The sequence below is a fragment of the Pongo pygmaeus genome, chromosome X, assembly GCF_028885625.2.
Source record: "Pongo pygmaeus isolate AG05252 chromosome X, NHGRI_mPonPyg2-v2.0_pri, whole genome shotgun sequence".
NCBI classification, from domain to species: Eukaryota; Metazoa; Chordata; class Mammalia; order Primates; family Hominidae; genus Pongo; species Pongo pygmaeus.
In genome coordinates this window covers 148,279,129-148,294,218 of record NC_072396.2, presented here as the reverse complement: position 1 = coordinate 148,294,218, position 15,090 = coordinate 148,279,129, and the positions used below count along the sequence as shown (strand labels likewise).

Below are 15,090 nucleotides of genomic sequence, written 5' to 3'. Positions count from 1 at the left end.
AATGTTTAACTGTAGGAGTTCAGGCAGACAGCCAAATTCTGGTTTCAAAGCTGTTGCTAGTTTTAGCTTAAAGATTTTTTTTTTTTCATTTTTAAGCAAGAACATTTCTGGATACCGGTTGTGCTCTATTGTGGCTAGAGCCGCTGGGATTTGAAAAAGTGAATTGGGCAGCACACTGGTCCTGAAGAAATGGGCCTGGCAGTATTACCTGAATGTGGCAAATAATAGGCCACCAAGAGTCCTAGGGAAATACTTCCCATTTATAACTTAGCTCTACTTACCTAAAGCTAGTTTATTCCCACAGACACGAAGAGAGAGAGAGTTGTTTTTCTTAGCCAAGCTCCTACAAAAAACAGCAAGGTTGGGGGATGGGAGCACATCCAATGTTTATGCCTTTTGTTTAGGGAAGCCAGGTATCTGAAATACATACATGATAGCCAACTCCTCTGCTCCCCTCCCCCAGGTTTATTTATTTTCTTAACAAGCTTATTAACGAAATTATCAATCTGCATGCAACTGGTTTGAACATTGGCCCTTCCTCAGAATATTTCCACCCTCTTGTGGAAGCACTAACAAATGGGTAGAAGAAGGGGCCTAGACAATCCACACGTTGGATTTGCAGCCACTGGATATTTCAGATTCAGCTGCTAAAGCCTCTTTGGTATAGACAATGAGGGGCGACTGAAGTGACTTTTCTTAGTTCATTTCCTCTCCTTCTCCCCGTCTCCCGAAGGTATTCCGTGGGTCCCTTCCCTTTCTCTCTTCACAGTCCCTCCTGAGCAGTCCCAAAGCTTCAAACCTTGTTCTCCAACCCCCTTTCCCTAATGTCTCCCAACTACCACCCCCTTCCCCAATCAAACTCCCCTCCCGGTCACCACCAAAGCCCGGAGAAGTGGAACGCACACAATGCCTCCCTTACAGGGCTTGAGCTGGGAACTGGGCATGCTCAGTAGCCAAAGTAGATTTTTTTTTTTTTTTTTTTCTTTTGGTCGCAAGTGCGGCATCTCTCCCAGTCCCACGCCTCTCTTTCCTCAACCCCTATCCCCTATCCCCTATCCCCACCCCCAGCTCCAAGATCATCCGGCTTAACCCATTCTGCACCAAAGGCCCACGGAGTTCTAAGGTGCGGATAATTAACCCGTCTCCTTCTAACCCGGCTAAATAGTCTCACTTTAGGCTAAAGCCTCACACTTTCGCCTTAAAGCCCCCGGCCCCTTATGCGCAGACAGGTAGGGGGAGTGCGAATACTACTGGATCCTAGGAAATTGGTTCCCAAGAAGGCTCCTTCCAGGATCGACCGCTACGGAGAAGTATTCCAGGAGCCCTCCGTTCTGCGGGGTGACAATTAGCCAAAGGTACCGTACCCGTGATACAAAATCCAAGTATGACTGTTGCATTTGAATGTCATTGTTGTTGACTCATTCCCCTCTATCCTGTAATTATTCAATTCCGCGTAGACTCGACGACCCTATCGATCTCCCTCGGCCCCCCTCCCCCAGGCTCTCCAGTGTTTCTTTGGCTTTTCCTGGCTTCTTGGTTGCTCTCTCAAAGGAATGCCCCGTGTGTGTGTGTGTGTGTGTATGTGTGTGTGTGTGTGTGTGTGTTCCTTCGTTATTAGGGGACTGGAAGAGAAGAAAAGGGCTCGAGTGTGTGTGTATGTGGTGGGGGGGATGGAGGCAAGTGCGCCCTTGTTAGAGGACTGGGGTCTCCACGCCTGAGGAAAGGGGTCGCTCCTCCCTAGGGAATGTTTTAGGCAAAAAGAGGGGGCGGATGCCGGGAGGAAAGCGCGCTGTCTTTCTGGGTGTGTGGGTAGAAGAGGAATCAAATGGGCATGTCTGGATGGGGGACGGGGGTAGGAGCTCAGGAATGTGAGGGGGTCGAAGTGGTCGAGTGTTGGGAGGAAGGACTGCTTGTGTGCGGGGTTGGGGGGGTGGAGAGCGGGGGCGGGGATTCAGCGCGTGTATGTAAAGGTGCAGCCCGTGTGCTAGGCGCTGGGTGCGCGCGCGGTGTCTGCTCGGGTGCGCGCGCGCGCCGCTGCCCGCCTGCCCGCCTGCCCGCCTGCCCGCCTGCCCGCCTGCTCGCCTGCTGGGGCTGCTCCGTGGGTTTGACGGGCGAGCGGGCGCGGAGGAGCTCTGTCCGGAATCACATAGAGACCATCGTGGAAACAGCAGCGCAGGTCACGGCGCCGCGGGCCCTGCACGAGACGCTGGGCTCTAGAGGTGGGTGAATTTTCAGCGGGGGCTGCACAAGCTGCACCGACACGCGCGCTGCCTCTTCCCCGCTCAGCTCAGTAGTGCGTGTGCGTGCGTGTGTGTGTGTGAGAGAGAGAGAGAGACAGAGAGACAGAGAGAGAGAGAGATCTCGCGCGCGCGCACGCGCGCGGAGGGGGCAGGTAGCTTATTATTTTTAGTTTGGGTCCTGTTGGTTTGGGGCCGGTTGAGTGGCCAAAGTGGCCGAGGTGGCTCATCCTGCCCTCCACCTCCCACTTGCCTGCCTACGGCGCGGTCGCATGCCGCTGAGGACCGGAAAGGATCCGGGTGTCCTTGGCATCGCTGCCCCCCCCCCCCCACCATACCCCGAGCGGCCAGGGCGGCGGGGCAAGTTGTACTGGTCTCGGGTGGCTCCGGCTGCCGGGCCGCTGGGCTGGGTTGGGCTTTATTTGTGCACCCCATTCGCAGCCACTTTCCGCAGACGTGGATCTGAGGCTCCGGGCAGTGGCCCGCGGGTTGGTCGGAGATTGCTAGCGCTCGGCAAGACTAGGAATACCAGAGGAAGAGCCGGTGGGTAACTCTAAAAGCTCTGCAAAGCCTGGCGAGCGCTGCCAGCGCGACTTTGCAAGGTGCCTAAATGTTGAGCTGATTTCTGCCATGGTGAGAGCAGGATTTTTGTAGCTGGTCAGGGAGGGAGAACAGGCAAGGGGGAGCCTGGGCCGCCGCTCGCAGCCACAAAACCACAGGGTCACTCTGCCCGTGGCAAGCGGGTCAGTGACTCCCTAGTGCCAACGTCTTCGAGGGGGCCTGATCTGGCCATCTCTTCCTCCTCACCCACCGCACGCCTGGGTCTAGAGAGGACCACTGAAACTCCGGCAGCTGCCCCTTGTGGAACGGGAGCGCGCGGAGAAATGTGTGAGCGGCGGGACTGAAGGCCCCCGCGACATCCCGCGCGGTACCCCGCCTCCGCTACACGGGCCGCCAGGCTGCTGCTTGGGCCCCTGACGCGGAGGGGGCTGAGCGCCGGCTCCGGGAACAGGGATGCGGCAAAACATTGCGGTACGCGCCAGCAGCCCCTCCAGCCTCCTCGCCGCCCGCCCGAGGTAGCGCACCCGGGCGGCAATGGCCGGGTCTCTCCGCGAACCTCTTCCACCTCCATCCGAGCCTTAGGCGGGCCAGCGGGGTTTCCCGAGTGAGCCCTCGGGGAGCCACCTCGGCCCACCGCCCTGCAGCCCATCAGTGGTCTGCCCCCCTCAGGCCGCCTCTCTCCTCCCAGTCGCGGAGTGCCAGGCGCTGCACTCCGGTGGATGCAGGATTTGTTTTTGGTAGGGCTAGGTTTGTTCAGTCCTGGCGGGTCGTGAGAGCCAAGGGTCTTTCAGGGCACCGAGAGGAAGACGGAGAGACCGAGAGGGAGACGGACAGCTCCCAGCAGCCACAGAGAAGGCTCTTGGTACCCAACTGGTACTTTGTGGGCTTTTTCTTTCTTTTTTTGCGTTTTTCCCTTGATGTTTAAATGTGCATGTTTCGGTGGTACCACGCGAGTGTGAGGCTTTATTCGCACACATTCAGTGCTCCCTTTACCCTCTTTGTAGCTCCCTTCTCCGAGCTCTTTTTCTTCCTTTCTCTACATTTCCATGGTCTCTTGCCCTTTCAGTACCTCTTTTCCTCTCTCCTTGGTGGACCAACTGGACTCTTTCTCTCTCTTGCCTGCTCCTCCAGCTGCTTGTGGCTTCCTCTGTTTCACAAGAGCTGCATTTGGGAACTTCCTGGCTCCTACTAGTGCCTTTTCCCCCCTTGCTACTTAAAGTAGCAATTGCCAGGAGGAGGGCAGCTCCTTATGCATTTTCAGATGTGTTGAGATTCCTGGTTCTTGTTTTTGTACTGAATTCGGATTATAAGGATTTTTTTTTTTTTAATTTTCTGCGTTTGGTTTTTAGTTTGGTTGCTTTTGGGTTTCTTTGTTTTGAGGTGGGTGGGGTGGTGGTTTAGTAACAAGAAATGACTCAACTGAACCAAAATAGCTGTTGAAAACCACATTCATAACAAGGCAAAAAATATCAAGTGAAATTTTGATTTTACAATGAAAGTTGCTTTAGGTGATGTCATAGTTAAGAATTATGACTTCTTTTTGCAATGCCAATCATGCTCTCATGGTGAATAGGGGAAATGCACGTCTATATGGCAGCCAAATAGCATCTCAGCAGTGCTGGCTGTATTCTGAACCAAACTACTTAAAATGCAAATCCTCCTGGGTCATGGCTAATGGACTGTCTACCTTGAGACATGTTCGGTTTTACCACTAGCTGATTCCTCGTGGGTAAAATAAACAAAGGAGTTTCTGTGCGACACTTCTTTCTTTGCATCATTTCCTTGTTGTGTGTTCCTGGGTATTTTATGTATTTAATTAATATTTGGAGGTAACGATATTGAAATTGCACCCAGCTTCCCATTCACAATGGAAAAGACTAATCTTGCTAAAATAGTATCAATAAAATGCACTCTGCTTGTGTTGTTTAATCTTTTCCAGGAAGCATCGTGTATGTTTGTGTATATATGCAGTATTTGAGGACCTGAATACGATGAGTTATTTTGCTAAGCATTAAACTCTACCAACAAGTGATTCTTTATGTGTTTATAGTCAGGGACATGGGGTGGTAATATTAGGAAGGGCGGGTGGGTGTTTGGAACTGATGATTTTAGGACGAAAAATGTGCTGTACTGAACATATTTGGTGCTGTAGAAAAAGCTACTCAAAGATTGTGTTGTGTGAACTCCTCTTCCTCAGCAGTTGCAGTCTGTGGTCAAAGTGAAAGAGATAAGCAGTCGGACCTGGGTTCAAAATGGTAAATAAAGATGTGGGAGAGGACCAGGGAGGCAAGAGAGCCAGTTCTCAAAGTGGAAAGGCTGCCTGGAGATTAGCTAAGCAATGCAGGAGTAAGCAGGTTACTCTGCTGCTTTCAGAGGCTCAAAGACAAAAGGCTTTTTGCTCCCTCTTTGGGAGATGACTGACGGGAAATTAGAGACTGTTTATTTACCAGAAACTAAAATTTGGCCATCCCTTACTCAGTTGTTTTTCTAGAACCGCACAGCGTCATCCGTGTCTTTGAAGGCAGCAGTGTACAGGAGTGAACCGATTGACAGCAATGAACTTACCTATGGGGCTACAGCACAAGCAAATCTCTTCCCAGGCCACTGTCCCTTAGTCTTTTAAGAGTCCTCGCTACAGCAGCCCAATCTTCCCATTTCCATCCTCCAGTGAACTCTGGGCTCTAATATGTTGTGTTTTTTTTTTTTTTTTTTTTAATTCAGCCTCTCTATCTAGCTGAAGCTTAGAGAATAGATATCCACTAATCAAAATGGCTTTGTGGTGGAAACTCGATGGCATACTTGATGGTCTCGGTCATTTGAAGTGCAAGTAGGAAGCTTAAGGCCTGTGTTCAAGGGCAGAGTTTGACGGTCCACGTGGAAAAAATATTTTCAGATTGTAAGATTTAAGCATGATTAATAATATCTTTTCCTATCGTTAGTTGTGTGCTCTGCACATGTGAATTTGGTATAAACCACAGGTATGGAAAATAAAATGTATGGCAGTTTTAGTAGTTATTATTGTTCGACTGAGTGAGAATATTTGGAGGTTTGGTTGCCTTAAAAATACAACTCTGGTAATTATAGCCATGTGTTCACTATGGTATGATTTAAATACAAGTAATTTTTCAAGTAATGACCATTGAAAAAATGTTTTCTTTTTATTTTTTAGATTATTTCTCTTTATTCAGAAGCATACAGTTGTTTGCTGATTGCAAGAAGATGTTTCTTTGGCTGCTTCTGATTTTGTCAGCCCTGATTTCTTCGACAAATGCAGATTCTGACATATCGGTGGAAATTTGCAATGTGTGTTCCTGCGTGTCAGTTGAGAATGTGCTCTATGTCAACTGTGAGAAGGTTTCAGTCTACAGACCAAATCAGCTGAAACCACCTTGGTCTAACTTTTATCACCTCAATTTCCAAAATAATTTTTTAAATATTCTGTATCCAAATACATTCTTGAATTTTTCACATGCAGTCTCCCTGCATCTGGGAAATAATAAACTGCAGAACATTGAGGGAGGAGCCTTTCTTGGGCTCAGTGCATTAAAGCAGTTGCACTTGAACAACAATGAATTAAAGATTCTCCGAGCTGACACTTTCCTTGGCATAGAGAACTTGGAGTATCTCCAGGCTGACTACAATTTAATCAAGTATATTGAACGAGGAGCCTTCAATAAGCTCCACAAACTGAAAGTTCTCATTCTTAATGACAATCTGATTTCATTCCTTCCTGATAATATTTTCCGATTCGCATCTTTGACCCATCTGGATATACGAGGGAACAGAATCCAGAAGCTCCCTTATATCGGGGTTCTGGAACACATTGGCCGTGTCGTTGAATTGCAACTGGAAGATAACCCTTGGAACTGTAGCTGTGATTTATTGCCCTTAAAAGCTTGGCTGGAGAACATGCCATATAACATTTACATAGGAGAAGCTATCTGTGAAACTCCCAGTGACTTATATGGAAGGCTTTTAAAAGAAACCAACAAACAAGAACTATGTCCCATGGGCACCGGCAGTGATTTTGATGTGCGCATCCTGCCTCCATCTCAGCTGGAAAATGGCTACACCACTCCCAATGGTCACACTACCCAAACATCTTTACACAGATTAGTAACTAAACCACCAAAAACAACAAATCCTTCCAAGATCTCTGGAATCGTTGCAGGCAAAGCCCTCTCCAACCGCAATCTCAGTCAGATTGTGTCTTACCAAACAAGGGTGCCTCCTCTAACACCTTGCCCGGCACCTTGCTTCTGCAAGACACACCCTTCAGATTTGGGACTAAGTGTGAACTGCCAAGAGAAAAATATACAGTCTATGTCTGAATTGATACCGAAACCTTTAAATGCGAAGAAGCTGCACGTCAATGGCAATAGCATCAAGGATGTGGACGTATCAGACTTCACTGACTTTGAAGGACTGGATTTGCTTCATTTAGGCAGCAATCAAATTACAGTGATTAAGGGAGACGTATTTCACAATCTCACTAATTTACGCAGGCTATATCTCAATGGCAATCAAATTGAAAGACTCTATCCTGAAATATTTTCAGGTCTTCATAACCTGCAGTATCTGTATTTGGAATACAATTTGATTAAGGAAATCTTAGCAGGCACCTTTGACTCCATGCCAAATTTGCAGTTACTGTACTTAAACAATAATCTCCTAAAGAGCCTGCCTGTTTACATTTTTTCCGGAGCACCCTTAGCTAGACTGAACCTGAGGAACAACAAATTCATGTACCTGCCTGTCAGTGGGGTCCTTGATCAGTTGCAATCTCTTACACAGATTGACTTGGAGGGCAACCCATGGGACTGTACTTGTGACTTGGTGGCATTAAAGCTGTGGGTGGAGAAGTTGAGCGACGGGATTGTTGTGAAAGAACTGAAATGTGAGACGCCTGTTCAGTTTGCCAACATTGAACTGAAGTCCCTCAGAAATGAAATCTTATGTCCCAAACTTTTAAATAAGCCATCTGCACCATTCACAAGCCCTGCGCCTGCCATTACATTCACCACTCCTTTGGGTCCCATTCGAAGTCCTCCTGGTGGGCCAGTGCCTCTGTCTATTTTAATCTTAAGTATCTTAGTGGTCCTCATTTTAACTGTGTTTGTTGCTTTTTGCCTTCTTGTTTTTGTCCTGCGACGCAACAAGAAACCCACAGTGAAGCACGAAGGCCTGGGGAATCCTGACTGTGGGTCCATGCAGCTGCAGCTAAGGAAGCATGACCACAAAACCAATAAAAAAGATGGACTGAGCACAGAAGCTTTCATTCCACAAACTATAGAACAGATGAGCAAGAGCCACACTTGTGGCTTGAAAGAGTCAGAAACTGGGTTCATGTTTTCAGATCCTCCAGGACAGAAAGTTGTTATGAGAAATGTGGCCGACAAGGAGAAAGATTTATTACATGTAGATACCAGGAAGAGACTGAGCACAATTGATGAGCTGGATGAATTATTCCCTAGCAGGGATTCCAATGTGTTTATTCAGAATTTTCTTGAAAGCAAAAAGGAGTATAATAGCATAGGTGTCAGTGGCTTTGAGATCCGCTATCCAGAAAAACAACCAGACAAAAAAAAGAAGAAGTCGCTGATAGGTGGCAATCACAGTAAAATTGTTGTGGAACAAAGGAAGAGCGAGTATTTTGAACTGAAGGCGAAACTGCAGAGTTCCCCTGACTACCTACAGGTCCTTGAGGAGCAAACAGCTTTGAACAAGATCTAGGTCATGTAATCTTACTTCATACAGAGGACATTTATTTAATGATGAAAGTGCCTTTTGTTGACTTCTAACTTCCAAATACTATATTATCAATAGGCATGGAGGCAGGTGTTTCCAAGGGTGTCTCATTAACTGTAGCTGCAAAGATGTGTCAAGTAGAAGAGAATTTGTTTAATAGATTTTACTACACACAACCTATACTGTGGAGTCCTGTGGGGATACTGCAAACTCTATTGCCAAAGGGATGCTTTATACACATAATACTGAATTTCACCTCAAGAGGCAAATCTGTTTTGTACCCCAATGCAAAACCTTCGTCTCTTTGTGCTTTGTAAAGCAAACTCAAGAAAACCAGTACAGGTGTTTGTACCTCAGCTGCGTCCTTTATCTTGCACGTAGATTAAGTTGGTGGAACTGGAATAATCCTTTTGATTTGTGGCATTGTAACAACTCCGTGTAAAGATTATCTGAAAAGAAAAAAAAAAAAAAAAAAGCATGCAAAGAGAGAACACTCGATAGTATTTGTAAATTGGTAACCTTCATGGCCTGCATCTTGAAACCGCTGGATTTATAATGTTCAATTGTGCAAATACTTGTTTAAAATATAACATACATTACATAACTATAAAATAAATTTGAACACTTTAAGCATTACCTGTCTATACATAAAAATCTAAAAGAAAAAATCAACGTGAGTTAGATAGCATTTGTGATGATCTGAAGAAATATGTGATGTTTATCAGAATTAAACATGGCTCAAATTAAACTAACACTAGAGTTTGTTCTCAGTTACGTGAAACACCCACAATCCTTCAAGGTTGTCCAAAATAAGCAGAGTGCTTACTGTGTGAGCGCACCCAAAGCTATTTTTGTAACATAATTCATATTTATGAAGTACTTTGTATACTAAATAGGAAAATATGTACTCCTTAATATGTATTTAATATGCCTGACTTGTTTTCCTGATCACGGTGAATTTACCCAAGTATAAATGTAGACAGAAAAAAATATACTAAACTGAAACAAGCTGATGTGTACAGAAATATTCTGGACTTTGTGATCAGGTGTAACTTCAAAACAAAAAAATTTAAAAACAAACAAAAAAGAAAAAGATACAAAAGAAAAGTCAATTCTGTGCTATTCTTGTGAATTTAGCATATTATCTTCAGATTTGTTACCAATTGTGCATTTAAAAATAAGTTCGTTAGTTTTCTAGTATTGTGTCTGGGGCAGTTGTTATTTGCCATCGGTTGTCTTGCTTTTCAGGATTCTATGAGCTTAATTCAAATAGTTTTTGCTACAAGTATTTAAAAAATAATGAATAAGGTTAATAGTTATATCTTGTATGCATCAGTATCCTGTTCTTTCATCATTCAGACTACTATCAGATAATCTAGTAGAACTGTACACATCATGGTAATCTTGGCTATGAAAGCCACACTGTAAAAATGCTTGCACTGGTTTCAGATGAGTTCACAGTCTGCAACTACAAATGATATGCCCCTGTGTTTGCTTTTGCTAAGATCTAAGTCAAAATTTGTTAAAGGAATAAAGTAACTGATAATGGGTGATGTCGGAACTTTTGTAGGAGCTCCCGATTAACAAAGTGATATTCAGAAACACATTGTCTTCTTGGCCTGCCTGCATATATATATATATAGATATATAGATATATATAGATATACATATGTGTGTGTGTATATATATATGCGTGTGTATATATGTGTGTGTATATATATATACATATATATATGTGTGTGTGTGTATATATATATATAGTGTGTGTGTGTGCGTGTGTGAGAGTGTGTGTGTCCTATCTCTTATAATTACCTTATGAATCAGTAAGATAACCAAGAAGGTAAACAACATAGCCATTCCTCATGATTGCAAGTGGCATATTTTTTTCTGTTGCAGCTTCCAAAATGATACTGTTTATAGTTGCAGTAGCTGTTCCTTTATTAATCACTAATTTCAGGGCTTTATGTGTTTGTTGCAAGACAAAAAAAAGAAGCTTGGCTTTCTTGGGTGTGTGTGTATGTGTGTGTGTGTCTGAGTGTGTTTATATATATATATGTGGGTATATATTCATACATATAGATAATTTGGAAATCTTTTTTAAATAGCAAAAACCGTCTCCATGTGTATGTGCTGGTGCTCTAAAAACTTTAGTGTGTAATTTTAATTTTTATGACATCTGTGAAAACTTTATATGAATATAAAATAATTCAAACAAATAATTGCTTTCTGATCTTGAAAGAAAAGACAAGATGTGTGCCCAACAGCTTTTTTCATCTACAATTTCATGAGGACTTTTGATATGCCATTACTGCGCATGCACACATCCATGGATTAAAGGGCTCCTAATGTATACTGACGGGATAAAGATGCAAAGGCTTCAAAGAAAGTGTTTTAGTTTAGTCTGTCAATAAAGTATGGCTTGAGGGATCTTAAATAGACACTTATAGGAGGAATCAGAAAGTTCCATTCATGATCTGGGGATAATAGGTCATTTGAATGATACTTTTATTCAGTGTGGTGATGTTTTGAAGATGTTTCAAGGTTTCTGCAGAATTCTCAACGGCAAGAGTACCTGCCACCATCTCAAAAGCTTGCTGTAGCATATTGGCTATCTCATACTCTTCTGCTAAAAGGTATAAATGTTCAAGTTTTTTAAAAAAGTAATTTAACGTACGTGGTTATTTGGAGGTTCAAATTGTAAATGAAAGTAACAAATTCTTGGTTAAGGCTAATATATTTTCCTTAACTAAAGTCATTGTGCCTACATTATATAGTGTATACAATTTTGCACCTGTCTCTCATTAGTTCTAGTTGTACATTTTATGATAATGTAGTTAGGTATAAGTTCTGAGTTGAGTACAAGAACAGTTAAAATACTGTATCTACATTTTGTTGGCTTCAACTATAACCTTGATGTTAGTTTAACCCCTTGAGGTACGACATGTACATCAGTACAGCATTTTTAGTGGAACTTGGATGCAAACCTATAAAATCCAAGAAGTGCTCATTTCTAATGCGGTCTGACACATCATGGGCTTCTTGGCACTATATTCATGTGTATGGACTATGTTAGAATGATTGCAAACAAATTTAGATCTTATGAAATCAGTGAAGGGGTTGAGATAATATATTGTGTCCGTGTAATATAAATCAAGTTTTAAATTATTTTTTTATGAAATCAATAAAGATTATTCAATTCTTTAAAAGTCTTTGTGTAATTTTATGAGAAAGCAGCTATTAAAGTAGAGTGATTCAAGTCTATAAGGCAATTTATATTCTATATTTAGTTTTTCATTCTGAATAGACTGAAAAAATATATGAATTAGAAATTTATTTAAGACCATCTTTCTTTTGTTGCTTTTTTTAAACATTTACTTTTTTTTTTTAAGCCATAAGGATGCATAAATTATACAGGGCATGACCTTATGAGTAACATCAACAGGTATTTCAGAAATAACAGAACACATCTAGAAATGTATGGTGGTAATATTAATCTATAATATTTTATGCATGATTTGTACATTGACATTGTATGAAATGAGCACACTGAGGTTTTTTGTTGTTATTGTCGCATCCAAAGAGTTGGGGAGAAACTATATTAAGAATGTATTTATAATCACTATTTTAAAATAAAGTAAAACAAACATTGTATTGTTTTTACCCTGATTTGATTATCAGTATTTTAGGTTAATTTGTAAGAGAAAAATCAAGTAATGCTGTAAAAGCTAATGTAAATCACAGAAAAGAACTGTTTTAATGACTTTTGTTTGATTTTAATAACATCAAGGTATTAGAATTTATTAATTGCCATTTTTATGAAAGTATTAATAAAATTGTTTGCTACAATGATATTTCTGAAGCCACAGTTTGTTACATATATTTGTCTTTCCATTATTTTTCAGAAAAAAATAAAGCAGTAACCAAACTGATCATTTCACCCAGATTTGAGGGTAAGATATAGCTTTAGACTACTGTTTGTATTCAACTTAACTGCTAAATCTCTGTTAAAAAAAAATGCTTTCTTTAGAAACATATTTTCAATCTGTGTTCCTTCCCACTGGCAGCCCCTTTGGAGAAGAGTCAGACAGTGCCAAGATCAACATGCTTTGATTCTTGCCCATTATTTTGAATCAGTTGGATTCTGACATAACTTCAGATAAGCAAATACTAATATTCAGTCTTAACTATCTGCTCAAATACTTTTAGAAAACCTTCAGTACCTCTGTATTCCATTGCCAGTTTGCCTGGTTACAGGTTAGTTACCCACTTATGGAGTGAATTGTGATTTGTATTTGGTTCTTTTAAAGATGACCAAAATTATCAATCCATCACTTTACCAAAATTATTACTGTTGTGGAAAATGAACTAATTGCATTATGGTTAACTTGAGGGCAGAAATGAATGTAACTGACTATATTGACCAATACAATGGGTTTAAGGTTCATATATTTATGGTAAGAAAAGTAAAGACAGAAACAGAGAGAGAGAGAATATAAATTAAGATTGTTGTTGCTTTACACGTATACATAGGTATGCTGAAGGTGTGAACAGTATAGATAGCATATACAAGTAACTTTTAGACTAAATGCCTTATGCATCTGAGGAGATACACCGTAGGATTGTGTTATTTTATTTATTTATGAGTACTGAGCACAGAGCTTTGGGTTCCAGCCACTTCTGTTATGTAGACAAGTGGCATCAAATCAAGGTTTGGCATCATTTCTAGTGCTCATCCAATTAGTCACTGTGGTCAGATGGGCTGAACTAAAATAAAATATCCTGTTTGTGGCTTCACTTACCTAGAATAACTGGTGACATATATCAAGTTCACCTGATAATTGTTAACTCTCAATTTCAGATTTCCTAAGGATCTATTCTTTGTTAATTTAAAAGCAAATGAGGACTCAAATGAATTTTAATAACCTAGTTTGTACAAAACTGCCCTTAATCTAATTTGGAATTTTATTTTGTTTTATTTATTTATTTATTTAATGTCTTTTTAGTTTCTACTGGTTGATAGGATTGTGTTTTAAAAGGGAAAATCGAGGAAGGGAAATTGTGTTGTTTATCTTATATGAAATGATGTTTTCTTTAATTTTTAAAAAATTATTTTATCCTGTTGTTCTTATGTCTACAGGGGGAAAATAAGTAGGGCTCTGAGGCATTTGAATATTTTAGACCAAATAATTGCTATTGAGAATAAAGATTCAAACTTCTCATTAATCCATAATTGACATTTCCACTGACTATAGGACCCAGAACCAGGAGAGAATTCTCAACCCTCCACTTTAGTTTACTTTTGTAGACACTGCCTAAATAGAAATAGAAATTCTGGTGATTTCAATAACATCAAAAATGACAAATTACCTGTTTAACTTAAAAAGGTCATGAATGAGGCCTTCAGAGAAATAATATTAATAATATAATGAATGACCATAGAGCAGTGCCTTTAAATTAGCCATAGGAAGGAAATAGTCTTTTTATGTTTCTGAACAATATATTTCTCTTACTTGGCACCTCACAAATACTAGATCATGTCAGATGCTGCTGGTTAATAGCTGAAGGAAGGCATGTCGTGTAGTGGATATTGCTCACGGAAGTATGTGAAAATCATAGTAAGCTTTGTTCTCCCTGCTAAGACTTGCTATGTATATTTCCATCATTGTTTCATGTAAACTGAACCATTGTGGTAAACTTTTGGAGTTGATATGGAATAACTTTAATGCTGTTTTCACAAATAAAAGTTTTTTCTTATAGGTCACATTTGTAGCCATTCAGTGTGTTTATTAGTGTGAGATTAGTAAAGCTCAAGCTCAAAAAGAAATGCAAATAGTCTGGTTCTTAGCTGATGCAATCATTATATTAGTTTACATGGCTAGGCCAGGTCTCCCTACACACATACACGTGCATACACATAAGAAAGATAGAGAGTAATGTGTGCAAATAGTGAATTATACACAAAGGGAATTATCTAGTTAATGTAAACAAAATATTTCTACCTTGATTACCTACTTGACTACCTAGATTTTTCAAATCCAAGTGGATTGGGACCTAAATATTAATTGTCCTTTTTTTTTTCGCCTACACTTGAAATTAAAACCTGACCACTTTGTCATATATAGTAGAAATTATGCCCAGCTTATCTCCCAAGACTTCTCTGGGTTTCAGTTATGTTTGTTGTCTTGAGATTTTATTTTGATTTTCTTTGTTAACATTTTTCATCACTATCATCTCCAAATTATATGCTTAATAAATGTATAGTGCTGTGTACAATTTTCAGGCAACCAGCCCAGGTGTGCAAATCAGTGCTGCTACTACCTTTCACAAACGTTATTCAGAGAACCGTGCAGGGGCATTTAAATCAAAAATAATCCCAGAATGAGGATTTAATTGGAAATTATTGGAACAGGTATGTCTTTTTCCCTTAAAGAAGGAAAAGTTGGTTGAAAATTATGACTAAAGAGCAGGATGAGAACAAAGGAGTATTAAGAGAAAAAAATATTTACTTATCAGATAGAATTCAGAACTTAAATAGTGAACAAAT

General features: G+C 41.1%; 1 protein-coding gene across 3 annotated transcripts; it reads left to right on the top strand.

The window, feature by feature from the left end:
* Positions 1 to 1,062: 1,062 nt before the first annotated feature.
* SLITRK4 (SLIT and NTRK like family member 4) lies at positions 1,063 to 14,307 on the top strand. 3 transcript variants are annotated; one of them, XM_054472921.2, is made up of 2 exons: positions 1,063 to 1,355; positions 5,968 to 12,447. In XM_054472921.2, exon 2 carries the CDS (start codon positions 6,018 to 6,020, stop codon positions 8,529 to 8,531), a length of 2,514 nt encoding a protein of 837 aa, XP_054328896.1. In that variant the 5' UTR covers positions 1,063 to 1,355; positions 5,968 to 6,017; the 3' UTR covers positions 8,532 to 12,447. The 3 variants fall into 3 exon arrangements, with proteins under 3 accessions (XP_054328896.1, XP_054328897.1, XP_054328898.1); XM_054472922.1 differs by lacking the exon at positions 1,063 to 1,355 and adding an exon at positions 1,991 to 2,219 and having other exon boundaries at positions 5,968 to 14,307; XM_054472923.2 differs by lacking the exon at positions 1,063 to 1,355 and adding an exon at positions 2,604 to 2,780 and having other exon boundaries at positions 5,968 to 14,307.
* The last annotated feature ends 783 nt before the right edge of the window (positions 14,308 to 15,090 follow it).